This window comes from Falco peregrinus, chromosome 5 (assembly GCF_023634155.1).
Source record: "Falco peregrinus isolate bFalPer1 chromosome 5, bFalPer1.pri, whole genome shotgun sequence".
Taxonomy (NCBI): Eukaryota; Metazoa; Chordata; class Aves; order Falconiformes; family Falconidae; genus Falco; species Falco peregrinus.
In genome coordinates, this window is record NC_073725.1 from 87226379 (window position 1) to 87252317 (window position 25939).

General features: G+C 65.5%; 1 protein-coding gene across 1 annotated transcript; it reads left to right on the forward strand.

The window, feature by feature from the left end:
* The first annotated feature begins 1696 nt into the window (after nucleotides 1-1696).
* MYO15A (myosin XVA) lies at nucleotides 1697-25899 on the forward strand. Its single transcript, XM_055805291.1, is given in 65 exon segments — nucleotides 1697-3988; nucleotides 3990-4805; nucleotides 5776-5858; nucleotides 6082-6145; nucleotides 6252-6361; nucleotides 6598-6672; nucleotides 6877-6967; nucleotides 7094-7099; nucleotides 7434-7537; nucleotides 8071-8134; nucleotides 8221-8334; nucleotides 8545-8706; nucleotides 8802-8915; nucleotides 9027-9085; nucleotides 9351-9474; nucleotides 9563-9658; nucleotides 9750-9881; nucleotides 10328-10453; nucleotides 10627-10704; nucleotides 11099-11253; nucleotides 11414-11459; nucleotides 11575-11699; nucleotides 11951-12068; nucleotides 12158-12333; nucleotides 12403-12487; nucleotides 12777-12830; nucleotides 13014-13095; nucleotides 13185-13315; nucleotides 14054-14149; nucleotides 14242-14477; nucleotides 14921-15099; nucleotides 15223-15295; nucleotides 15471-15662; nucleotides 15817-15911; nucleotides 16008-16096; nucleotides 16191-16317; nucleotides 16476-16537; nucleotides 16658-16721; nucleotides 16825-16963; nucleotides 17331-17421; nucleotides 17506-17602; nucleotides 17859-17980; nucleotides 18101-18160; nucleotides 18414-18489; nucleotides 18860-18975; nucleotides 19059-19177; nucleotides 19282-19423; nucleotides 19689-19800; nucleotides 19950-20024; nucleotides 20417-20622; nucleotides 20694-20827; nucleotides 20906-20972; nucleotides 21132-21204; nucleotides 21437-21510; nucleotides 21594-21676; nucleotides 21892-22022; nucleotides 22164-22258; nucleotides 22657-22734; nucleotides 23010-23106; nucleotides 23191-23351; nucleotides 23453-23586; nucleotides 23671-23804; nucleotides 24286-24419; nucleotides 24756-24896; nucleotides 24977-25899. Coding segments are annotated over 65 exon segments (9870 nt in total). The 5' UTR covers nucleotides 1697-1714; the 3' UTR covers nucleotides 25079-25899.
* The last annotated feature ends 40 nt before the right edge of the window (nucleotides 25900-25939 follow it).

A 25939-nucleotide genomic window follows, 5' to 3' on the forward strand; every position in this document is an offset into this window, starting at 1 on the left:
GCTGCTGCACAGCTGGATGCTGCTGCTGCTCCTCCCCTGTGTCTCCCCAAATACCCCCTGCAAGGGAGTGAAGCGGGTGCTGCCCCTGCCTGCTGGCAGCCCCTGCCCGCAGCCGTCCTGCTGCTGCCCACAGGTGGTGCGTGCAGGGCAGCAGTTCCCACCGCTTCTGCTTAAACTTTTATGAACCTGCAGCAGCAGGAATCCAGCCCTGGCATTAACATTTGATGCGGTCACCCCACGCCTGGGCACGTGTGTGTGCAAACACGCTGCTGGCACTGCCATGGGGGACACGTGTGGCACATGCGACTCCCCTTGCCGGCTGCATGTGGGCATGTGTGGCATCCTGCACGCATACGCAACGTGTGTGGCTTGGCATGGGGGGGACCCCTGTGGGCTCCCAGCTCCTCTCCGCTTCCCAGTGCGGCTGTGGGATTTGCTGTGGTGTTGGGCTCCTCCCCAGTGGTGCTCCCCTTGGCCATGCTCCCGGTGCTGGGGCAGCGCATGCCTTGGGCTCTGCAAAATTGTCTCCTCTCCCTTGATGCTTGGTGTGTCCTTGGCTTCATCCTCCTCTGCGCTGACCAGAGGAAGAGGCTGATTCTCCAGAGGAGAGCACAGGGAGCACCATGGTGCAGGGAGGTGGCAGGGTCTGGTTTTGGGGTGTGATGGTACCGTGTGCTGTCCCCCTGGGGGATGCTCCCAGCAGCAGAGGCCCCTTTCTGCTGCTTCGGAAAAGTCTCCGGCCGGTGTGGCGCATCCCTTACATTATTCATGCCGCCGCGAGCCCCGGCGGTTGGGTTACAGACAGAGCCCAGCTGCCAGCACTGCGCTGCCCAACTCGCGGGGTGCCGCGGGAGCAGGAGGCAGCTCCCGCCGGGCTGCACCAGGGCTGCCGTCCTGCCGCCCCAGCGCCATGCCAAGCTGGGGGCCGCCAGTGGCCGAAGGAGCCACGCACGGGCATGTGCCTCGCCACAACCCAGTGCAGGTAAATACCCTCCTGGGGCAGGCTGCGGGGTCGGGAGCCAGCCGGTGTGCCGGGAGCTGCCTCGTGCCGGCGCGGGGCATCATCTCCCAGGGCCCCGCCGGGGCTGGAGCATGAGCACCCACCACCACCGGGATGGCTGGCAAGAAGGGGGAACCCAAAAAGGATGCGGGGGGCAAAGGGAAAGGGAGGAAGGGCAAGAAGGAGGCACCCAGCGAGTCGGAGGAGACCTCGGATGCGGAGCTGCTGAAGGTGGAGGAGAACGGGGAGACAGAAGCGGTGGAGGAGAAGGAGGATGAGGAGGTGGCGGCTGTGGAGGAGGTGGTAGCTGCAGAGGAGGCAGCTGCAGAGGAGCCCAAGAAGGGCAAGGGCAAGGGGAAGGAGAAGGAGAAGGGGAAGGAGAAGGAGAAGGAGAAGGAGAAGGAGAAGGAGAAGGAGAAGGAGAAGGAGAAGGAGAAGAAAGGGGTGCTCAAGGGCATGGCAAAGAAGCCAGGCCGGGGTAAGAAGGTGCAGCTGGAGCCAGAGGCGGAGGAAAGCGAGAGCGATGCCGCACCAGCCAAGAAGAACCTGAAGGGCACCTCCAAGCTGCTGATGGGGCTGGCGCCCAACAAGAAGAAAGGGGCCAAGGGCCAGCCCAAAGAATCTGTAGAGCCCGACGTGGTCAAGGAGGAGGCGGTGGCGGCAGCACCGAAGGCTCCGATTCACCCGGGTCTCCGCAGCACCTCGAAGCTCTTCATGGGCTTCAAGAAGCTGGGGCTGCGTGGGCCCAAGAAAGGGCAGTTCAAGAACACGTCCCGCTTCTTCTGGGGGCTGCAGAAGCACAGCACCAAGGGGCGGCGGAAGAAGAAGAACAAGGCGGTGCTCAAGTCCACATCCAACCTGATGGTTCGCTTCAAGCGCGTGGGCAAGAAGAGGAAGGAGGCAGCCAGCGATGCCCCACTGGCGAAGCCATCCTTCCTGCTGCTGCGGCGGGGCGGGCAGGCGGCCGAGGACGGCGTGTCCCTCTTCCGCCGGCGCCCGGAAAGGAAATTCAAGCCGCGGGCGCAGGTGCTGAGCAAGGCGGCTGCCACCACGGGCTGGCTGGCCAGGAAGGTGCTGTCCCGGCGCGGACGGCTGGTGGGGGGTGGCCGGGCAGCCGATGCAGCCTGGCTTTCCCGTATCGGTGCCAGAAAGCTGCCGTTCCCTGCAGAAGACGAGATCCTTAGGCACCGGGCCAACATGAAGCGGATCCCCAGCGGCAGCGGGCTGTCAGCCCCTGGTGCTGCGCGGCACGTCCAGGAGAGACGCAGCAGCACAGTGCAGCGTCCATCCCGGCGGCGTTCCCGGCACGCGCCTGCGGAGCCACCGGTGCCGCGCTACGGGTGGGCTGAGGAGGAGGATGGAGCCTACAGCCGCCGGCGAGGCTGTGCCAAGGAGGAGGATGGAGACTACAGCTCCCGCCGCAGCTATTGCAAGAAGGAAGATGGAGACTATGGCCCCCGGCGTGGCTATGCCAAGGAGGAGAGCAGAGCCTATGGCCCCCAGCATGGCTACGCTGAGGAGGATGGAGCCTACAGCCCCTGGCGTGGCTACACTGAGGAGGAGGATGGAGCCTACGGCCCCCAGCATGGCTACACCGAGGAGGAGGAAGGCTACATCCAAACCCCAGCCTATCCACCAGGGTACGGCTTTGAGGATGCAGTGCTGACCCCCTACGCTGACTACCCCGGCTACGAGGCAGATGAGGAGTACGGCTTCTACAGGGGGGTTTGGGAGGAGGATGACCCCCTGGGGCACCCCTACAGCTATGCGGAGCTCGAGGATGAGGGACCGTTTGGCAGTGGGTACCCCGTCACCCTTTACGACCCTTACAGCAGTGACCCAGAGTATGGCGAGGAGGTGGCGGGGCCCTTCGGCTACAGGGAGGACCCCTATGAGGACTTTGGGGAGCCCCTCACTGGGGGGTACCCTGGGGGTGAATACCCCGAGCATCGCATCCAGTACAGCGAGGGGGAGTGGGCACCGCATGCCCAGTCCTCCTGCAACCCCTACGCTCTGGCCCTGGAGGAGATCGCTGAGGCCGAGGAGCCCGAGGAGTGGGAAGAAGAGGAGGAGGAAGACAAGGAGTATCCCCTCTCCATCCTCAGTGCCTCCTCCCTCCGGGGCATGCGGGAGACGCTCTCCTCCAAGCTCTCCCTCAATAGGAAATTCAGGCTCTTCCCCAGGCCCCAGGTCAAGATCTTTGGCAAGGACCGCCTGGATGTCCCCCTCCTTCCATCTCCCCACCTGCCTGCCGCCCACGATGAGGATGACTACGATGAGTACGAGCCACCGCCAGCAGCCCCCAGCCCCACGGCACCCTCAGGCCGCTGGGTTTCAGCAGCGCGGGCGTGCGGGAGCCCTCTGGGGCAGTTCCTCCAGCGCTCCCTCTCGCAGTCGCCCAGCCGCCTGCCACGGGGTGCGGGGGCACTCCGGGACCCCCGCGCCCCCCAGCCCTCCTACAAGCGCTCTGCCCGCAGGCTGGCGGGAATGGAGAGCGCTGGCTTGGGGGGCCGGGATCCCCTGCCACGAGCATCTCTAGCTGGTGGCATGGCCGCGCAGCGGCTGTCGCTCCGTAACCCCTTTGCCAACCCTGGGCGCTCCCCATCGCTGCCGCCAGCCCGGCAGCGCCCCAGCAGTGTGCGGGGCGAGGGGCTGCGGCGATCCCCCTCCCTCGGTACCAGCCTCAGGCAGCTTGGCCCCGAGCCCCCTACCCCGCCGCCAGCCTCCCCCCGCTCCCCGGGACCCGTGGGGAGGCGTTTGGGGGTGCCGGCGGCGGGGTCGGGGAGGCCTCTGTCATCGCGGCGGAGCAGTCCCCCCGGGCTGCCGCTCCCCCAGGCCTGGCCCCGGCTCCCTGAGCCCCCCACCAAGGCTGTGAAGCCGCTGCAGAGGAGTCCCTTCCTGGCACCCAGCCCCCGGCCCGGCAGCCGCCGCCTCAGCCCCCCAGGCCTCTCCTGGGACCAGGACCTGCCCCCCTGGCAGGGTGCTGCACGGGGTCGTGCCAGGGTGCCGCCCCCCCCCCAGCCCCGCTCCTAGCACCCCTAAAAGCTTCATCCAGCGCATTGGGCAGCCCCTTGCTGGGATGGCCCCCCGCTCCCCCCCGGTGAGGCCATCTGCTGCTGAAGCGGGGGGCCACAGCCGCCCCGTGGGGCAGTCCTTGGCATCACTGCTGGTGGAGAGCATGGCCCCTGCTGAAAGCCCTGCGTCCCCCCCACCTGCCCGCCGACCTTCCTCCCACTCGCCCTCCCTGCCCCGGCACCCGTCCCAGAGGAATGGCAGCTCTGGCAGATCACCAAGCCCACCGCTGGGGCGCCAGGGCTGGGCTGACACTGGGCGTTCCACCCTCCCCTCCATCCCGTGCAGTGACCGGAGCCCCTCACCCCAGCGTCGCCCCACTTTCCTAGCACCCCGTGGCCAAGCCCCTGGCTCGCCGGCCACCCACCGCCACGGTGCCCGCGGCCTGGGGCCAGCGGAGGCCATCGAGGGCGATGGGGCAGCCAGGGAGGAGGGCGCGGGGCGCTACGCGGTGGTGACGCCGCAGGTGCAGAGGTTGGGCTCCTTCCGCCGGGCGTCCCGCATGTACAAGCAGCACTGGTCCACGCAGCACGTCGTGCGGGTGCGGGAGATGCCGGACGCCTGGACGGCTGAGCAGGGTTCCCCCCGGCAGCCCTCCCAGCGCAGCCGGCGGTGGGCGAGCCAGCGGGGAGCCGGCATCACCCGGTACCTGAGCCAGGCGGCGGGCGGCTGGCGGGACAGGCACCCCTGGGCAGACGGGTACCTGGGCACCAAGCAGCCCTGGCACAGCAAGGTAATGCTGGCGGGGAGGGGAGCCCACTGTGGGGGCCGGCGGTGGGACGGGGACAGGGGGCGAGCCAGCAGCTGGTGGGACCCAGGGTGGGTGGCATGTTGATGTGGCTGCTGGCTCGCTGCGGCACAAGACCACCAGTGCTGGGGGGTTGGCAGCACCCGCGGTGGGGGGTAAGTGGGTATGGGTGCACTGGGTGCTGTTGGGGGTCCTGCCGCAGGAGGTAGGCTGGGGGGGGACAGTCATCGCCCATTGTGTGTCCCCCCCATGCACGGCCCCCTTGGGGACACTTGACTCTCACATATGGAAATGCTGAGACCCGATCCCTGGCTGGGGCGGGTGCGGGTGGCACGCTGACCCGACGGGTGTCCGCTTTCCTGCCGGCTGCCTGGCCACCTGCCAGCATGGGCTCCTGCATGCCACCCACCCGGCATCCCCCCCTGCACGCCACCCACCCGGTGTCCCCCCTGCACATGGCTGTGGGGCACGGTCGTGAGGAGCAGCTCCCAGCCCTACAGCTCAGCCTCCTTCTGTCATCTCCCCTAGAGGTGCCACCCTGCCCAGGGGTCTCCACCACCCACCTCTCGCAGCACCCTGTGGGGGTAGGGGTGAACTGTGGCGTGTTGCGGTGGGGGGTGGCACAGCCGCCTCTGCCTGTTCCCACCTGCCCATGGTGAGTGGGACTGGGGGTCTCTGGGACCAGCCTTTCCCAGGACAGTCCCCACAGATGCCTTGGTGGCCCCACGTCCCCCCTTTCAGCACTGCTGCTCTCCCCTAACACACAATACTCTCGGTGGGGAACCTGTTTAGGGGCCGTGTGATACTTGCTCAGGGTCCCTGCCGTCACTGGCTGTGGGATCCCTGGCTTTGTCACAGATGGTGGTTTTGGGGTGGTGACGGTGACGGGGTGGGATGCCAGAGGGTGTTGGCACAGCCCTGCCGTGACGAAGCTGGGCTGGGTTGCTCTGTGCAGATGCAGTCGCTGTGCAGCCTGCCCATCGTGCGGTACCAGGAGGCACAGGAGGAGGATGGGCTGGAGGACATGACCCAGCTGGAGTGAGTGTCCCCATCCCCTTTGCCCACCCACCGTGACCCAGTGCCACGGGGACCAGCAGGGCTGTGCCCTTTGCCCAGGCACCCTACAGCCCCCACTGCTCCCACCCTATCTGGTCCCAACACAGAGTCTGCTCTGGCCTTGTGGGGCTGGGGACATTCCTGGGGACAGAAGACACCTCCTGTCCCCCTGCCACCCCCTAAGGCAGCCTCTGCTCCATGCCAGGGACCTCCAGGAGGCCGCGGTGCTGAGCAACATCCGGACGCGGTTCGAGCGCCAGCTCATCTATGTAAGCTTAGGGGTGCACAGCATCCCCTGAAGACCCTGGGCGTAGGGACTTTGGGGGGGTCATCGCACTCCAGGAGCTCACAGCCCCAACCCCCGCTGTCCCACAGACCTACATCGGCAGCATCCTGGTGTCAGTGAACCCGTACCGTCTCTACAACATCTACGGGACGGAGCAGGTGCTGCAGTACGAAGGCAGAGCCCTGGGCGAGAACCCGCCGTGAGTACCAGGCTGTCCCCAAATGCTCTGTGGGGACAAGGGCACCCCTACCCGCCATCACCCACCCCTGGGTCCTACAGCAGCCCCCCGGGTGGTCCCAGGCCCTCGAGGACCCTGGGCTGCAGGGTGCTGGATCATCTGTGTCCATGCATAGGGATGCTCGGGGCGCAGTAGTGGTCCCTGTGCTGGGGTGACGTGGCACCACCCCCCCCACCTCTGCTTCCCCCCCCCCCCAGGCACCTCTTTGCCATCGCGAACGTCGCCTACTCCAAAGTGATGGATGCCAAACACAACCAGTGTATCGTCATCAGGTGGGACAGGGCTGTCCCCACACACAGCGCTCAGCTCTCCCTGGGGTGGCCCCAACCAGAGCTGCCCTAATGGCCGGTTGCAGGATGCTGCTGCCACCCTGGGGCCGACGGGTGGCCCTGGGATGGGGCGCTGGGTGGGTTTGGGGTGGGTGCACCCTGCTCAGCTGGTGGTGGCCCCGGCCATGCTCCTGCTCTGCATTTCAGTGGGGAGAGCGGCTCAGGGAAGACTGAAGCCACCAAGCTGATCCTGCGTTACCTGGCGGCTGTCAGCCAGAAACGCAGCACAGCCCCACAGGTAGGGTGCTGTCCTGGGGATGTCACTGTCCCCATCCCCTTGTCCCACCTCCCTGCACTCTCCTTCACCCCCTGCTCATGGTCTTGCTCTCTCTTTGTCCCCACGCTTCCACCCGGACCATGGCAGATAGAGGTACCGGGGGGGACACGTGGGCTGGGACGGTTCAAGGGGACTGAGCATCATGATGGCATCTCTGTCACGTCACCCCAGCTGCGGGGGGATGGCAGGGATGGACAGCAGGAGCTCGGTGCATGCACGTGCATGGGGTCCTTGCGCTCTCCCACATCCTTGTGCATCCTGGCTGCAGTGCACACCTCGAATTTTGGCAGCCATGGGTGTCTGCATGGGGCAGGGGGTGGCAGGGAGGGTGGCAGGGTCACAAGGGGGGCTCATCTGCCATGGGGACAGCCCGTGGTGCGTTGGGGTGGCCGGGCTGACCTCCTGGCTCTCCCCATCACTGCGGCAGATCCTGGAGGCGACCCCCTTGCTGGAATCCTTCGGCAATGCCAAAACCGTGAGGAACAACAATTCCAGCAGGTTTGGGAAATTTGTGGAAATCTTTCTGGAGGAGTAAGTAATGCTGAACGACACCCGCGTGCAGCCGGCCCCCACCCCCTGTGTGTGTCCCCTGCCCCAGGGGTGCCCAACCCAGCCCCAGCCCTGCTGCCAGGCTGCCCCTCGGCTCTGGGGTGGGACACACGTGGGGACACTTGGGGACAAACCTTTGTGGTTGAAAAGCGACATCACCTGAAGATGGGCAGCGTTTGCTGTCCCTGGGGCAGGGGTGCTGTGCCCTGGGCTGACAGCCTGACCACTCCCAGTCCCTGTCCCCATGGCCTGTCCCACCCTCACTCAGCCCCACTGATCCCAGTTTAGGGGGGTGCCCAATTTCACGCTGGGGTGCAGCAGCTCCAGCCCTTGCTTGGGACCTGGGTGCAGGCACCTCTCCCTGTCCTGCCATCCCTAGTGCGGGGCACCTGGGGACCAGCACTGACCCCAGAGTTCCAGGGGGAGCATCGGGGCAGGGGTGGGCACCATGACAGCGGGCACAGACCCTGCCCGTGCCAAGGTTGCCAGCTGGGTGCCTGCTCTTGCTCCCGCAGTGGCTTGATATGCGGTGCCATAACCTCGCAGTACCTGCTGGAGAAGTCCCGTGTGGTCTTCCAGGTGGGTGGAGAGAGGGGTCCCAGGCTTTGCCCCCCACCACTGCCCCCTCTGCTGCCCCCGCCCCAGCTTGGTCCTCTGCTCCCCAGGCCAAGAGCGAGCGCAACTACCACATCTTCTACGAGATGCTGGCAGGGCTGCCCGCCCAGCAGCGGCAGCGGTACTGCCTGCAGGGCGCCGAGACCTACTACTACCTTAACCAGGTAGCAAGCCCCCTGCCCAATCCCCCCCCTGCTGCCTCCTCTTCGGAGGGGCTGGCCAAGCTCAGGGTGCCAGTGGGTTCCTGAGTTCTCCTGGATTCGGTGTGCGGATGGGGAGGGTGCTCAGGGTGGGGTGTCCCCCCACCACCTCTGGGTGCTGCCCCTGGGTGCTGCTCCCCGGGACCCACTGATGCTCCGAGGGGGCCATGCCAGGGTGGGAACTGTGAGATCCCCGGCAAGGACGACGCGGAAGATTTCCGTCGGCTGCTCAACACCATGGAGGTGCTGAGCTTCAGCGTGGAGGAGCAGAACAGCATCTTCTGCATCCTCTCATCTGTCCTTCACCTGGGCAATGTCTACTTTGAAAAATACGAGGTACCCTATGGGGAGCCAAGCCACGTTCCTCGGGCCTGATTTGGGATGTGGTGGAGGGGGGTCACTGCATCCCACCGCCTCACCATCTCCTGCAGACCGACTGCCAGGAGATCGCCACAGTGGTGAGCGCCACAGAGATTGGGACAGTAGCTGAGCTGCTGCAGGTCTCCCCTGAGGGCCTGCAGAAAGCTATCACTTTCAAGGTGACGGTGAGTGCAGGGGGGGCACAGGTGGTGGTGGTGGGGGTCCCTGGCCCCTAGGGACCATGGCTGGTGTTGCCAAAACTCCATCGTGCCGTTGGTTTTGTGTGCTCCAAACAGGAAACGCTGCGGGAGAAGATTTTTACCCCTCTGACTGTGGAAAGTGCCGTGGATGCCAGGTAGAGGGGAAGGGGGCTGTGCTGGGGGTGGGGCGCCCCTGGGAAATGGTTGGGAGGGGCAATGCCAGGCTGGGAAAAGGGATGGTCAGGTCCCCCAGTGCAGATTAGGCTCTCTAGTGATTAAAACTGCAGCTCTAAGGGCTGCCCCATGCACTACATGGGGCTGTGATGAGTGCTGGCCACGGAGGGTGGGGGTGTATGTGGTGCCGTGCCATGCTGTGCCACGCCGGAGCTCCGGCACTCTGCTCATCCCGCCTCTTCCCAGGGATGCCATTGCCAAGACCCTCTATGCCCTGCTCTTCGGCTGGCTCACAGACCGCATCAACAAGCTGGTGTACCCACGTCAGGAGGCCCTCTCCATCGCCATCCTGGACATCTACGGCTTCGAGGTGAGCAGGATCCATCCCTGCTCCATCCCCCCGGCTGCCAGCCCCAGGACTGTGGGCTCTTGGGCTCCACGGACCTTCCTTCTCGCAGGACCTCAACTTCAACAGCTTTGAGCAACTGTGCATCAATTATGCCAATGAGTACCTGCAGTTCTTCTTCAACAAGATCGTCTTCCAGGAGGAGCAGGTGAGCCAGCAAGCAGTGCTGGGCTCTGCCCCCACGCTGAGCATCTCCACGGGGCCAGGGGCATGGGGCTGACTGGGTGCTGGCCCCGCAGGAGGAATATATCCGGGAGCAGATCGAGTGGAAGGAGATCCCTTTCAGCGACAACCAGCCCTGCATCGACCTCATCTCCCAGAAGCCCTACGGCATCCTCCGGATCCTCGATGACCAGAGCTGCTTCCCCCAGGTGAGGGGCTGCTGGTGGTGAGGTGGTGAGGATGGCAGCACTAGGCAGTCACTGTGATTGGGGAATCGCTATGGACAAGGGCTGCTCCGCTCCTGTGCTGTCCTGGACAACCTGGGAGACGCTCTGGGTTTCTCTAGGCTGGACAAGCCCTGAGAGGTCCCAGGTTGGTGCCACAGGAGCAGCATCCCCCAGAGGACTTGCTTTTGCAGGAATTAATGAAAAAAGCCCTCTCAGCTGCCCTGTAAAAGAGGGAAGGGTGGTTGCACCCTCTCTGACAATGGGGAAACTGAGGCACAGAGCAGCAGATACCCGTGACTGTGCAGCTTCTGGGTGGCAGAGCTGACAGCAGGGTCTGGACAGTTGTCCAGGCATCCCCATCCCGGTGCTTACATTCCCAAGGCTGCTGAACTGCTTGAGCCATGTCTCACCCCTGTGCCCGTCCCCAGGCCACCGACCACACATTCCTCCAGAAGTGTCACTACCACCATGGGATGAACCCGCTGTACACCAAGCCGAAGATGCCACTGCCTGAGTTCACCATCAAGCACTACGCAGGGAAGGTGACCTACCAGGTATGTGGCAGTGGGGTACCCAGCTGGGGTTTTAAGGAGGCTTAAAAAGAGCTTTATGGGGTTGATCCCTGGGGCAGGGGGTCCAGCTGGGGCCCCTTATCCTGGCCTGGAGCTCCTTGCCTCCCCCCACCACGCCACCAGGCTCCTCACCATGAGGTTTTGCTCTTTGCCAGGTTCACAAGTTTTTGGATAAAAACTATGACCAGGTCCGTCAGGACGTGCTGGACCTGTTCATCAGCAGCAGGACCAAGGTAGGGCCCTGCCTGGTGGTGGCTCTGCTGATGGGACACCAGGCACTGATAGCCCCCTGCCGTACACATCCCTTTTTATGTCCCCAGGCATGTGCCCCATGGCCAGTGAAGCCCAGGGGGACCAGAAGCAGGGGATGCCTCCAGCTTCACCCTGTGCCCTTTTCCCACAGGGTCTTCTAGGCTTGACCCCTCAAGCATTGGCACCAAATGGGCACATGGGCTGCCCTTGTGCTCCCCCATCCCTATCCCCATCCCTGTTCGGGGAATCCAGCCACAAATAGGGGATACAACTCGCTCAGGGCTGGGCAAAAAGGCAGCAGCTGGTCTGGGAAGCCAGGAGAGCTGCACCATCCTGGTCACCTTCCTCCTCCCTAACCCTCGCCATCTCCCCAAGGTGGTGGCCAACCTCTTCTTCGGCCATGCCCAGGTGTTAGCCCGGCAGAGGAGCCTGGTCAGGAGGAGCAGCACCAGGACGCGGCGGTACAAGGCCCCCACCGTGGCTGCTCGGTTCCAGCAGTCACTCCTGGACCTGGTAGAAAAGATGGAGAGGTCAGGGCAGGCAGGGTGGGCAGTGCGGGCAGGCTGGGCAGCCAGGCCATGCACTGGAGCTGGCAGGAGCAGGGTGGACAGCCAAACCCAAGCCCGAGGTGGCCAGGCTGGCTTTGTCCCCTGTCCCTGATGGCTGATGGGGTGGGTACCTTTGACACAGGTGTAACCCCTTCTTCGTGCGCTGTCTCAAACCCAACAACAAGAAGGTGAGAGCTGCCAGTGGCAATGCCAGTGCTGCCTGCCCTTGCTGGCACTGGGGGTGTGTGGTGGGCAGGGATCTGCCTGCACGGCTGCCGATGCTTCTCCCCATCTTCTCCCCAGGAGCCAGGGCTCTTTGAGGCAGACGTGGTCAGCAGCCAGCTGCGGTACTCGGGTATCCTGGAGACCATCCGCATCCGCAAAGAGGGCTTCCCCATACGCATCCCTTTCCTCGTCTTCATCGACAGGTGCCTGGGGGATGTGGGTCGGGTACCACCATCCTGGCATGGGGACACCACAGAGCTTGTGGATGTTTTATGGGGCGGTGTTTGGCCCAGGGTTCCCCCATGGTGGGAACTGGGAGCCGCCTGTTTTGGTGCACAGCACTGGGAGAAGGTGCTTTCCCAGGCGTGGTGCTCATCACTGCAGGGAGGGTCCATGCCGGTGTCCCGGGGGAGATCCCCTGTGGTGATGGTGACAGTGTCATGGGCTCGCCCAGGTACCGCTGCCTCGTTGATATGTGGTCCAGCGTTATTCCCAATGGGGCCAACTGCGTGGAGATGCTGAGGAACCTTTGCCCCGTCAGCCCTAGCATGTACTATGTTGGTGTCACCAAGGTACTGTCCCACGCTTGGCTCTGGTGATGCCCAAGGGGAGGGCGGCTGAAGTGGAGGGCTCACAGCATCACCCCCCCTCACCTTCCCAGCTCTTCCTGAAGGAGCAGCTGTACCAGGCGCTGGAGAGCAAGCGAGCCCGTGCCCATCACCTGGCCGCACTCACACTCCAGCGCTACGCTCGCACCTTCTTCATCAAGAGACGCTTTCGCTCCCTCCGCCGAAAGATCATCCTCCTGCAGAGCCGGGCACGAGGCTACCTGGCCAGGTGGGGGTCCTGGGGGGGCAGTGGGTGGGCACTGGTGGGTGGCAGAGGGTGATGAGTGCCCTTCCACAGGCGGCGGTACCGGCGCATGCGGCGCACGCTCATCAAGTTCAGGTCGCTGGTGCACATCTATGTCAACCGCCGGCGGTACCTCAAGGTGAGGTGGGGAGCTGGCACATCCCAGGGGGGTCCCGGGCACCCAGTCCCACCCTGCTGCATGTGTGGTGGTGTGTCTGGAGAGGGCACAGTGGCACCCCCAGACCCTGAGGCCCCCCAGACACCATCCCCACCACCTCCTCCATGCCCCATGGGGCATGGGCAGTGCCTCTTTGGGGTGAAAGCCTGGCAATGCTGGAGGGGGCAATGGCACCCAGGGGGGTCCTGCTGCCTCTGGGTCTCCCTCCTTTGCTCCCATCTGGGGCTCAGTGTGGCTGTTCTGCTTGCAGAGGAAGGAGGATGCCCGCCGGCGGGCAGAGGAGGAGAAGGAGAGGATGAAGCAGGTAATGGGGTGCAGGCGGGCAGCATGGGGGTGAGCACACGTGTGATGTACATTGCAACACGTGTTGCTGTGCTCTGGTCCCTGCCATGTGCTCGCCCATCCCTATGCTGCCAGCTGAGGCACCTATGGGTGCTGGGGCAGGGAGCAGCGTGGCAGTGGGTACATCCCTGCGCTGTGCCACCAGGAGCTGACGAGGAGGGAGGTGGTGGATGTCACCCACCTGGAGATCCCAGCCGAGCTGATGGGGCTGCTGGAAGCCGCTGCAGGTGAGTGTGTCCTGCACCGCCGCCGGCACCGCTCCCAGCCCCTTGTCCCCATCCCTGCGGCCGTGCCATAGCTGCCCGCTGTGCCGTAGCTGCCCGGGAGGTGAATGCCGGCTGTGTGGTCCTGGTGCCACCACCGGCGCTGCAGCCCGACTCCCAGCTCACCCTGCCACTCGACATCAACGACTACCCCATGGCCAAGTACGTGCGGGGCCACTTCCAGGTAAGGTGGGCGCCGCGGGCTGGCGGCGGGGAGCCTGCCCCAAGGGGCAGCCAGCTTTCGGGGGGTCCTCGATGCCTCGGTCGTGGCTGAGCGGTTAGGTTCAAGGTCCCCGCAGTGGCTCTGCCCGGCGGCTCCCCGCACCATCCCACTGTTCTCTGCCCCGGCTGCGGCCCCAGGGATGCCGCGGGGTGTGAGAGGGGCCGGATCCGGGGCGGCTGTGGTGCTGCAGGGAGCCGGCCGCCGCCTCCCTCCCTCCCCGTGGGTTCCTGTCGTCTCCAGAGGCCGGGGGGACCCCGCTGAGGTTATCGGAGAGAGACCCGCCGAGCCCTCCTGGACGCCCGACGCGGGGCAGATCCTGAAACGCTGGGGCGGGAGACCAGGTCGCTTTGCTCCTGGGACCCCGGCCCCATCAACGATCGCTTTACCCCCTTCCTCCTCCTTGCCCCCTATTTTTGCCGTGTGTTTCCCAGTCCCTGGCATCCCCAATGCCAGCACTGGGGCCGGATCCTGCTCTCAGCCTCGCCGAGGTGCTGGCACCTGTGGTGCTGGCAGCACAGCTAGAGCCCGTCCCCGTCCTGCTGCCAGGAGGCTGCCGGCCCCATCCTGCACCCCAGCCCTTTTGCAGCCCCATAGTCCCCATTCGGCACCAACGCCATGCTCAGCGCCATGGGGCCGGCCCCTCGTTTCCTGGGGCTGTCCCCGGGGCCTGGGTAGCCACGGGTGCGGGTGTCACCGCAGGAACCGGCGTTCGGGATGCTGACGGCCCCACTGGCAGCCCCCCTCACCCGGCTGGACGAGGAGCTGCGCCACGAGGCGCTTAGCCTTTTCCAACTGGTAGGTAGGGTCCAGCGCAGGATCCGGGGCTGTGGTCCCCTGCCCGCTCCCTGGCCGGGACTGGAGGGAGGACCTCGCTGTCCCCGCGGCAGATCCTGCGGTTCATGGGGGACCCGGGGCTGGGCGGCCCACAGGAGACCCTCTTCGGCAACTACATCGTGCAGAAGGGGCTGTCGGTGCCGGGGCTGCGGGACGAGCTCCTGGCACAAGCCGCCAACCAGGTCTGGCGGAACACCAACGTCAACAATGAGGAGCGGGGCTGGCTGCTGCTGGCCGCCTGCCTCAGCGCCTTCCCCCCGTCCGCCACCTTCGAGAAGTACCTCCTCAAGTGAGCTGGGGCTGGGGACAGGGACGGGGACCGGGGCTGGCTGGGACTCTCAGGGACCGCCTGGCACTCTTGCCTGGGGATGCTGTGGGGGCTCTCCAGGGGCTCCCCGGGCCAGCCTGGCACATGTGCCTGAGGATGCTGCCCAGGTCCCTCCAGGTTCCCTTGGGTCAGCGTGGCACACGTACCCAGGGATGCTACCCAGGTCCTGCTGGGGATGCTCTGAGCTCCTCCGTGGGCCCCAGGGCCAGCCTGGCACATGCGGCCAGGGATTATGCTCAGGTCCCTCCACGATTCCTCTGGCCAGCCTGGCACAAGTGCCCAGGATGCTGCTGAGGTCCCTCCAAGGATGCTCTTAGTCTCTCTGTGGTCCCCTGACCTGGCCTGGCACACGTGCCTGTGAGTGCCACCCATGTCCCTCCTGCAGCATTCTTCCTTCCCCACAGGTTCGTCTCCGACTACGCCTTTGCTGGCTACAAGCCAGTGTGCCAGCGCAAGCTGATGCACGCCATGGCACAGTCGCAGCTGGGTGCTGCGGCTGCCCGTGCCTTCCCCCCCTCACTGCTGGAGTGGACGGCGAACCGGCAGCAAGCCAGCATGGCACTCGACCTCCACTGCTTCAACGGTGCGGGGTGGCACGGGGCTGAGGGCACGGTGGCAGCAAGGGTCGGTCCCAGCTTGACCACCCTGCCGCTGTCATGGGCAGAAGGGGACTGGTGGGACTGGCTCGTCACCTGTCCCTCCACAGGTGACCAGTTCTCCTGCCCCATCCACTCCTGGAGCACGGGCGAAGACCTGGCAGGGCATGTCCTGAAGCACAGGTAAGCGCTGGATCAGCACCCACCCAGCCAGCACAGTGAGCACCGGGCACAGCATCACCCTGGGGCTCTTTCAGGACCTGGGAGCCGGGATGCCCAGCTCATGGGCAGGGTGTCCCCCCAGAGCCAGGGCACCGCTGGCAGCCCGTGCCTGTCCCCAGCGTCCCGCTGTTGGCAGGGGGCTGACAGAAGGCTGGCGTGGCTGGTCCGTGGCCATGAAGGCGGGTGCCCAGTGGGCCGAGCTGGCCGGCCACGACTATGTCCTGGACCTCATCTCTGACCTTGAGCTGCTCCGGGGCTTCCCCAAACAGAAGTCCTGCTTTCTCATCGCATGGGAGGGGGCCGAGAGCCACGGCGGGGACAGCTGGGCGTAGGTACCCGGGAAGGGACTGGTCCTCTGCTGCGGGGCTGTTGAGGGAAACACCAGCACCAGGCTGGATGGGTGCTGGCAGAGGTGTGGGGCAGGGTCCAGGGGGGTCTGGCACCCAGTGGGTGCGCAATGAGCGCATCCTCCCTCTCTGCAGGGTGCTGGGACACAGCCTGGACTTGGATGATGTGCCTCCTCCCCCAGCTGTGAAAGCCCCCACGCTGCCATCCACGGAAGCATACCAGCCCCATGGTAAGGGATCACCCTGCCGGCCCCTCGGAGCTGCTGGCAGGGCTCTGCCGGTGAAGCCCTGCTGCCGGCAGCTCATCACTCCTCGTCCCCCAGCAGACGGGGAATTTGGGGAGCCACGCAGCCAGAAGGGTCTGGACCGGTATCTGGACAGCCTCTTCGACCCCGTGCTCTCCTGCGGCAATGGGGTGAGGGGGACATCCCCCTGCCTAAGGCAGAGGGAGCCCAGCGTTTTGGGGGTGCAGGGGGCTTGGCCTCCATCCCCTGACACCTGCCCCCCAGGAGCTGGAGAAGCCGGCTGCCCTCTCACAGAGGATGAAGGGAAGAGGTGGCGTGGGAGGTGGGGACAGCAGTGGTGATGCCAAGCGGAGCGGACCCCCTGTGCCTGTGGAGATGCGTCAGCCGAGGGGTCAGCACCTTGATCACTTCTGCATCCCGACGCAGCTCCCTGCCTCAGTTTCCCCACCTGGTCCCTGGTGTGAGGCACAGCCCTGCACCCAGCACCCCACAGCTGTGATATGGGGCTGCAGGACGCCCCGGCTGAGCTCTCCTCCTTTGCTGTCGCAGCCCCGGAGCCAGCCCCATCCCCGCAGCGCCGGGTAGATGCCAACCAGCTGCCTGGGCCCTCGGTCAGTGGGGCAGGCAGGGTGTGTGTGTGTCAAGTCTTGCAGTCTCCACTGCAGGGCAGCTCCCTAGGGATGGGGGCATCTGGGGGGTGCCAGATGCTGACAGCGCAGTGTCCCTTGCAGGGAAGAGCAGCGGAGGGGACGCCAGCCCGTGCCCCCCAGCCCCGGCCCTACTTGCAGAAAGCTGGTAAGGGGTCCCAGCTCAACAGGGTGGCAATGGGGACTTGTGGCACTGAGCCAGGCCCCAGGCATGCCTGGCCCCTGCCCAAGATGTGTGCTTGGCCCCACAGTGCCGGTGGGCCGACAGTGGCCGGGTGAGTTGGTGCAGCATTCCCGGCTCAACTCTGAGCACTTCCCACGGCCCACGCATGACATCCGCAACATCATCCGGCAGTGCCAGCCAGCCCCGCGTGGATCCCAGCCCCCCAGGTACCCACCCCAGCCCCCAGCTGAGCCACCGGCCTCTCCTGCCTGTGGGTGCGTGTGCTGGGGTACAGGTGATGCCAGGTCACAGGTGATGCTGGGGATGCAGGTGATGCCAGGCACAGGTGATGCCAGGGTGCAAGTGATGCCAGGGTGCAGGCAACATCAGGATGCAGGTGATGCTGGAGGTGCAAGCGATGGTGGGGTTGCAGGGGTTGCCAGGTACAGGCAATGTCAGGGTGCAGGTGATGATGGAGTTCAAGTGATGCCAGGATGCAGGCAATAGTGGGGTGCGCGCAATGCCAGGGTGCAGGTGATGCTGGGGGTGCAGGTGGTGCCAGGATGCAGGCAATGTGGGGTGCTGTCTTTGCAGCAAGCTCTTTGGGAAGAAGCTGGACCCCCATGAGGAAGCCATGCAGATCCTGAAGGAGCAGCTCTCTGCAGCCCGGGTCCCGGCAGCTGTGGTAGGGATGTGACCACCCTCGTGTCCCCTGTGCTGGGCTGGGGGAGTCACCGGCCCTGGTGGCAGCCAGCTCTCTGCCTCGCAGGGGCCCAAGGAGCCGGTGGCTGCGGTGAAGCCGGTCACCAGCGGCAGGTACCAGCTGCGAGCACCAACAGGGCGTCTGGCAGCCACTCGGCCCCCAGGTATTGCAGGGCAGAGCTGCAGCACTGGGCGGGGCGGGCAGGGCAAACTGATGCCCCTCATCCTCCCCAACAGCACCGGGCGATGCCTGATGCAGCCAGATGTGGGTCTGGCTCTACAGCATCCTTATGGGATAACTGCTGTGTCCAGCTAAACCCTCCCTGCCCCACAGCTGGACCCTGTGTCTGTTTACCCTGGTGGAGGGGGGCTGTTCATGGTCCCCCCCAGGGATGTGCAGGGTTTTCTGTCCCTTCACAGTCTCTGTCTCGCGGGAGCTCCCATCTGAGGCACAGCAGGTCCAGACCCAGCTGCACCGCAGCTGCAGCGAGGACTTCTACACCTACCACAATGTGCCCTGGAAAATATACATCCGCAAGGAGGTGCGGGGTGCGGGGAGGACAGGCTGGTGTCCAAGGGGGATAAAAGAGGCTTTTCGCCAAGCCTGAGCCCCTGCAGAGTGGGTAACGCCAGTAATGCTGCACTGGTCTCGCTCCTGGCAGGTTTTCTACCCCAAGGACAACTTTAACAACCCATTGCTGCTCGACCTCATCTTCCGGCAGGTGAGGCACCGAGCTGGCCCCAAAGCCCCCCTGGGGTCCCCCGGGAGCTGGGGGGTCCCCCCACCAGGGTGATGGTTTACTCATCCCACTATGGCTGTCCTGTCTTCCCCTGCTGAGCTGCGGTGGAGGAGCAGAGGGTGTCCCTGTCGGCTGTCCCAAGCTGGGGGTGGGGGGGAGGCCAGGCAGGGCAGAGGGGCTGGAGGGCACACTGCTCCCCCCACACTGCCCCACTGCTCCTCACCCCCTTCCCTAGATCTTCAATGACACACTCTCCGGCACCTGCATCCGCATCAGCCAGGAGGAACGGCTCCGCTTGAAAGCCCTCTTTGGTAACCCTCGCCTGCTGCTCCTGGGCTGGGGGCTCACACCTGGGGACCCCAAACCTGGGGGACTCACACCCAGCTCCCCCGCCTGCCCATCCTCACCTCCTGCGTATCTCCAAGCCACAGCTGGCTCTGCTGTTTTGGGGTAGTTTTGCCTCCAAATACAACGAGCCCTCTGTGGTTTAGTGCTCCACAACAGCATGAGTTGTGTCAGGTCTCAGCCAGGCTTGCTGCACCGAGGGGGACACCTGGCTCTCCATCATGGTCCTGCCAGGCTTGGGAAGGGGATGAGCATCCCTGCTCTCACTGTGAACCCTGTGTCTGCATCCCTCCTGGGGAGGGGGGATGCTCACGAAGTGGGTATTTCTCCCCACAGCGGAAAACAAACTGGACTCCTTCAGCCCCGTGGCCACTGAGAGCGTCAAGAGGGAGATCATCGCTGCAGCCCGGGACAGCTGTGAGGTGTATTTCTCACGCCTCTTCCCCGCCACGGTGAGGGTCCAGCTACAGAGCAGGGCAGGGTGGGGGGCACCGCAGCCCCGAGCCCGCAGCTGAGGCAGCGTGCCGGCCCGCAGGGCAGCGTGGGGACAGGCGTGCAGATCCTGGCTGTGTCCCACGCTGGCATCAAGCTGCTGCGGCTGGTGAAGGGCACCAATGTCCCTGGGGAGCAGCTGCGGGTGCTGCGGGTGTACAGGTAGGGATGAGGAGCCTGGGTGGTCAGGGTAGGATGGGTGCTGTGGGTGCTGGGATGGGTGCTGTGGGTGCCAGGTGTTACAGCCTCCCCTCACCCTGCCCCAGCTATGCCGACGTGCTGTTCGTGACCACCCCGTCCAGGAACATGCTGGAGCTGAACCTGCGCAGCGAGAAGCTCATCCTCTTCTCCCCCAAAGCCCCCCAGGTCAAGGCCATGGTTGACCACTTCATCACGGAGCTCAGGAAGGTGGGGAGGGGCTGCCCCGGGGCCAGGGGGCTGGCGGGGGGCACGTCCTGGGGGCTGTACCCTGCCTGTGTGCCCACATTTGGGGGGCTGCGGTGAGCAGTAAAGGCACCCTGCCAGTGGGACTGTCTGGGGTGGGCATGGGCACCCTGGGGTGGTCCTGCAGCCATGGGTGCTTGAAACCCCAGTGCTGGTGGGATGCAGGCGTGCGTGGGTGTGCATGCATGTGCCCGCGTGCACGGGCTGTGCCAGCCCCTGCTGTGCCCAGGACTCCCAGTACGTGGTGGCCGTGAGGAACTACAGCCCGGAGGACGGGCGCCAGCTCAGCTTCCACAAAGGGGACATCATCCACCTGCAGCCACTGGAGCACCCAGAGAGAGGTGAGCAGCCCTGCCACAGCCCCCTGTGCCAAAACACCCTTGATGAGGGGCACAGGGGCAGCAGGACTGGTGGCTTCACCAGCCCCCAAGGTGGCTGTGCCCTGGCCTCGCATCCTGGGACACCCTGTGTCCCCATGATGTCCCAACAGACCACTACTATGGCTGTGTGGTCCGCAAGAAGGTGATGTACCTGGAGGAGCTGAAGACAGGCACCCAGGATTTTGGTGGGTGTCACGCTGTCCCTGCGTGTGTCCCTGGTCCATCTACACTGCCCGCAGGCATGTCCCTTCCTGGGGCTGGGGCATGTGGCAGTATCCTGTTTCTGTCACCCCTCAGCAGGATGATTTGGGCTCCTTTTGGTACCAATCCAATGCAGAGGGATGTTCCCCTGCCATCCCCACCCTGGGTGGCACCGGGTGCTGCCCCACGTGCGGGCAGGCAAAGGGCTTTGTGGCCCCTGGTCTGCACCTTTACCTCGAGCAATGCTCAACCGCAGCCGTCTGCAGCCAAAACCTGCAGCCAGACCCCTGGAAAGGGCTCGGGGAGCAGAGGCTTTTTAGGGGGTGACCCACGGGGCTGCCAGCCTGGGGCCATCCTCACCACCTGCCTGGAACAGGGTGGAAGTTCGGAGCCATCCATGGCAGGTCAGGGCTCTTCCCTACTGAGTATGTCCAGCCCGTCGCGGCCCCTGACTTCGTCCATTTGCCGGTGGAGAGGAAAGAGGAGCCCAGGGACAAGCAGGGCAAAGTGGCAGCTTCGGCGGCCGTGGCCGTGGCTGTGGCTTCCACCGCCGTGGCCCAGGAGCTGGACCGGAAAACCGAGGTGGGTGCTGGCCTGGGGCGGTTGCCAACACGGTACCGGCTGTGCCTGGCGCCCACGGCCCCGCTTCACAGGCATCCCAGGCCAGCACCGCCTTCGTGGAGGGTCCAGGGGGAGATGGGGGCGAGCAGCTCAGGGATGCCGCAGGGACCCGGCCCATGCTGGCTTTTGCCCGGCAGTATTTCCGCGTGGCACAGCACGGGACCACGTGAGTGCCCAGTAGTGGGATGGGGACACCCCGAGGTGGGGACACCTGTGCCCAGCTGCTCCCTTGTCCCTCTCCTAGGGACTTGGGCGAGATGAAGGCCAGGAGAGACGTGCCAGGTGTGCTGGAGATGCTGACATTCACCAAGGTATGGGGAAGCAGGGGACCTCGGGGTGCCCCTGCCCTGCTGTCACCTGCAAGTCCCCCTGAGGTCCCAGCGTGCTCGAGAGCTCCCCGAACGCCACCCCAACAGCCAGCCCATCCCTCTGGCTGCTCCCAGGAGCTGACCCTCTTGCCCCATCCCCAGATCCCCATCCAGGAGTCGCTCATTGAATTTGTGGATGGTGGCATCAACAAACTGGCCACCGAGGCTTTCCAAGGTAGGCGGGGGCACGAGTGCCCCGACCCCCTGTCCCACAAGCCACCCCCAGCCCCATCCTTGGAGAAGGGTGGGGACAGGACCAGGGTGGGCAGATGGGGTGGCCTGGGGGGGGGTTTAGCTCCTCTGATCCCACGCCCTATGTGGCCGAGTTGTTGCCCCCACTCAGAGGACCATGTCCCTGGGGAAGTAACAGGGTGAGCTGTGTCACCGTGTGGCTTTGTTGTCCCCAGCCGTGATGAAGTTTATGGGTGACCACCCTCTGCGGGGACAGACGGAGCTGGATGCTGTCTGCACCATCCTCAAGGTAAATCCGCCACTGGGGCGGTGCGCCTGGGGGTGGCTTGGGCAGGGGATGGCAGCCATGTGGCAGCCATGCCTGTCCCCCAGTTGTGTGCAGAGCACGAGGTCCTGCGGGATGAGGCGTACTGCCAGATCATCAAGCAGATCACCAACAACACCAGCTCCAAGCCGTGAGTCCCTGCACCCGTGCCATCCACCCCAGCTGGGACAGCAGAGGCTGGCACTTGTGTCCCTGCCCAGGCTGAGCTGCCCCAGCGTGGGGGGAGACCAGAGACCCCCATCCTGGCAGCAGGCTGTGCTGCTCCCTGGGGCGATGGGTGCTGTTGCAGCCCACCGCAGGCACCCTTGCCCTCCCTGGGGGCTCAGCCTCAGCTCTTCCCGGCAGGGACAGCTGCCAGAAGGGCTGGAGGCTGCTCTACATCCTCGCTGCCTACTACAAGTGCTCCGAGGTGTTCAGGCCCTTCCTCTTGGCCTTCCTGCAGGATGCCAGCAAGCACCCAGAGCTGCCTTTCCATGGTAGGGGCTGTGCATGCCCCAGGGTGCTGGGTGCATGATGGAGGAGGACACCCAGGGCTGTCATGGGGCTCAGGACGTGCTTTAGCAGAGCCAGCATCACAGCTCTTCCCCGTCCTTCACCCTGGTCCCTGTCCCTGCCAGGCATCGCCAAAGCCTGTGAGCAAAACCTGCGGAAAACCCTGCAGTTCGGTGGCCGCAGCATCTTCCCCAGCAGCATGGAGCTCAGGGCCATGGTGGTGAGGCTGGGTGCTCATGGGTGCCCATGGGCGTGGGGCAGGGCTGATGCCAGCTTCGGATCCCCTCGGAGGTTCTGGATCCCCCCATGGGCTCAGGATCCCCCTGGGACAGCGCCCTGGAGCTGAGCTTGCTGGCACGGGGAGCACAGTCCTTTTTGGGGTCTGCTTTCCAGGAACACCGCTTTGGGGGTGCCCTGAGCTTTCTGGGGTCCCCAGTGGGGATGCAGCTCTAGGCACATGGGGTGTGGGGTATGATGGCTCACTCGAGCAGGGTGGGCAAGATACAGGATGATCCCCATGGGATGGTCCCCATGGGATAGCTTAGGGGCTCGGGGTGTCCTCTGGGGTCTCGCTGTGTGAAGGGCCCCCCTGCACCCCAGCGTGTCCTCCCCACGCAGGCTGGACGCAGTGCCAAGCGCCAGCTCTTCCTCCTGCCCGGTGGCATCGAGAGGCACCTCAAGATCAAGACGTGCTCGGTGAGTCAGAGGGAGCAAGAGGCTCGATGCACCTGGTGACCCCTGGCTGTGGGCGCCCCGAGGGTGTGGATGCTGGGGGGCTGCACCCCTTGGCTGTCCCTGAGCTGGGGGACTTTGTTCTCTGGGAATGGGAGATCCCTCCCTGGGGACCTGCATGGCATGAGCTGCAATGCAGGACCCGTTGGTGGCCCTGAGCGTGGCAGGGGGATGTGGCCACGTCCCAGAGCGTGGCAGGGGGATGTGGCCACGTCCCAGCTGCCTGTCCCCGTGCCCAGGTGGCTCTGGACGTGATCGAGGAGCTGTGCTATGAGATGGGGCTGCAGCACCCCGAGGCTTTTGATGAGTACATCCTCTTTGTGGTGACCGACAGAGGTGAGGGGCTGGTGGGGACGGGATGGCCATGCCACTGTTGGGTTCCATGTATGGCAGCCGTGCTCAGGCTCCCGGGTGGCGCAGGGCAGAGCGTGCGGCCACTGACCCGCCGGGAGTACGTCCTGGATGTGGCCGCCGAGACGGAGCGCCGGGATGCCACCTACACCTTCTGGTGCCGCCGGGTGGTCTGGAGCCAACCCCTCAAGTTTGACAATGAGCTCTACGTCACCGTCCACTACAACCAGGTCGGGCCACCCCTCCAGACTCCCCCGGAGCCACCTCCCTGGGTCCCCCCCCAGAGCGTGCCCCATCCCCAAGCCGTGTCGCTGTGCTCTGCCTCCCTCAGGTGCTCCCCGACTACCTCAAGGGGCTGTTCACTGTCCTGCCGCCTGCGAGGCCGGGAGAGCAGCACTTCCCGCACGTGGCCAAGCTGGCTGCCCTCCAGCACCGCGCCAAGGACCACCACCAGCTCCCCACTGCGTATGGCTAGGGTCTGGGGGGGCATATCCCATGGGGTGTGGGACCCACTGGCCGGCGCCGGCCCTGACCCCTGGCTCCCTGCAGGCGGGAGGTGCAGGACTACGTCCCCCCGCAGCTCTTCCGCCTGCTGAAGGCCCAATCCTGGCTCCAAATGGTGACCCAGCACATGCAGCAAGCCCAGGCGCTCAGCACCCATCAGGCCAGGGCACAGTTCCTGGGTGAGTGGGGATGGGACGGGGACAGGGAGGTGATGCTGCCGGCGAAGCGATGCTGCTGAGGATGCAGTCCTGCCAGGGATGCAAGGCTGCTGGGGATGTGGTGCTGCCCAGGAGGCAATGCTAACGAAGACGAGATGCTGCCTGGGGTGTGATGCTGCTGGGTGGCTCCTCCGTGGGGAGCCTGGGACAGGCAGACCTTGGCCCCATGTGGAGCCTGGGTCGCTGCATGGCCAGGGGAATGCTGCACACGGAGGACAGGACTGCAGGGGCAGGACAGGGCAGGCAGCTCCCAGGACCCCTCGACTGCTCCTGGGTCCAATCCTGTCCCTGATCCAGAGCCTGAAGTGGTGCAAGGCTCTGGGGGCTGACCCAGCTGCTGCCAGGCATAGGGATGGCAAGGACCCTTGGCAGAGCCCCCATGACGGGGCCCGGGCAGGAGGGGGTGGCAGCAGGCGCTGAGCCCCCATCCTCCACCTCGCAGGGCTGCTGAGCGCCTACCCCATGTTTGGCTCGTCCTTCTTCTACATCCAGAGCTGCAGCAACAACGCCATCGTCTCACCCTGCATCCTGGCCGTCAACCAGAACGGCCTCCACTTCCTCAGCAAGGAGACCCATGTAGGTGGGGGCTGTGTCGGGGATGGGGTCCCGTGGGCACCACCTGGCCAGGGCACCCCCCGCTCCTGCCCCCACCCCGATCTCACTGCGGGGACAGAGCCAGGCACTCCATGGGGTGTGACAGCAGGTGGGGGAGTGCTGTCCCTCGCCAAAGCGGGCAGGGGTCCCAGGTCTGGCCCCAGCTGGCCAGCTTTGCCTGCCCGCGCCCACCCTGTGCACGGGGCTGCAGCACCAGCACCCTCCATCCTGCCTCCATCCGCACCCGCTCCCATCTTCAGTTCCCTCGCTGGGGTCCCTGGGGCACTCGGGCCACCCCTCCTGTCCCCCCATCCCCAGGAGCCCATCGCCAAGTTCTCGCTGAAGGAGATCCAGTCGACGCGGACGCAGCGGCCGACAGCCGGATCCAGCTACCCCTACGTGGAGATCACGCTGGGTGACCTGCTGGCCCAGGGCATCACCCAGCTGCAGCTGGAGCAGGTGGGGGGGACCCATGGGGGACCCCCTGCCGGGAAGCCCACAGCGGTTGCCCGGCCACCAACAGTGTGTCCCCTCGGCAGGGCCTGGAGCTGTGCCGCGTAGTGGCCGCGCACATGGAGATGCTGCTGGGTGCCCGGGAGAAGAGGCTGACGCTGCCGCCCAGCGAGATCACCCTGCTCTGAGCCTGCCGCGGGGCACGGCGATGGCGGCCATCCTGGGGTGGCCCCAGCTGGGCCGGTGGCTGCCGTCCCCCGTCCCCTCGGCGCTGCTCACCCCCGCGCTGTTGTTCTTGGCTTTTATACACCCATCAGCCCAGCCCGGGGCGGCCTTGGTGGTTCTGTGCTGTGCTTGCTGCTGGGGGGGGGCTGCTGTCCGCTGTGCCTCAGTGTCCCCGTGCCTCAGTGTCCCTGTGTCCCCAGACCTCGGTGTATCTCTGTCCCTGCACCTCAGGGTCCCCATGACTGTGTCCCTATGTCACCATACCTCAGTGTCCCCATGCCTCAGTGTCCCTGTGTCCCCAGACCTCAGTGTCTGTGTCCCTGCGCCTCAGTGTCCCCATGACTGTGTCCCTATGTCACCATGACTCAGTGTCCCCATGTCCCTATGCCTCAATGTTCCTATGTCACCATACCTCAGTGTCCCCGTGTCCCCATGCCTCAGTGTCCCCATGTTCCTGCGCCTCAGTTTCTCCCTGCCTCAGTGTCCCTAAGTCCCTGTGTCCCCGTGCCTCAGTGTCCCCGTGCCCCAGCCCCTGCAGTGCCCCGTCTCCCCGCCCGGGGTCTCGGTACCGGCGGCGATTCCCAACCAGTTGTGCTGCACCTCCCGCCCGCCAGGGGGCGCTGGCGCCCCGCCTCCGCGCTCCCGCCGGCACCTCAGCGGCCACCCCGACCCCTCGCCGCCCCCCGCCCCTCCCGTTAGGCCCCCGCGCCGACCAATCAGCCGCCGTCTCGTGCCGCTCGCGCTCGCCCCTTCGGCCAATGAGCGCCGCGCCGGGAGGCGGGGCGGGGCGGCGCTGCCGGTACCCGTTAACGGCGTGAGGCGAG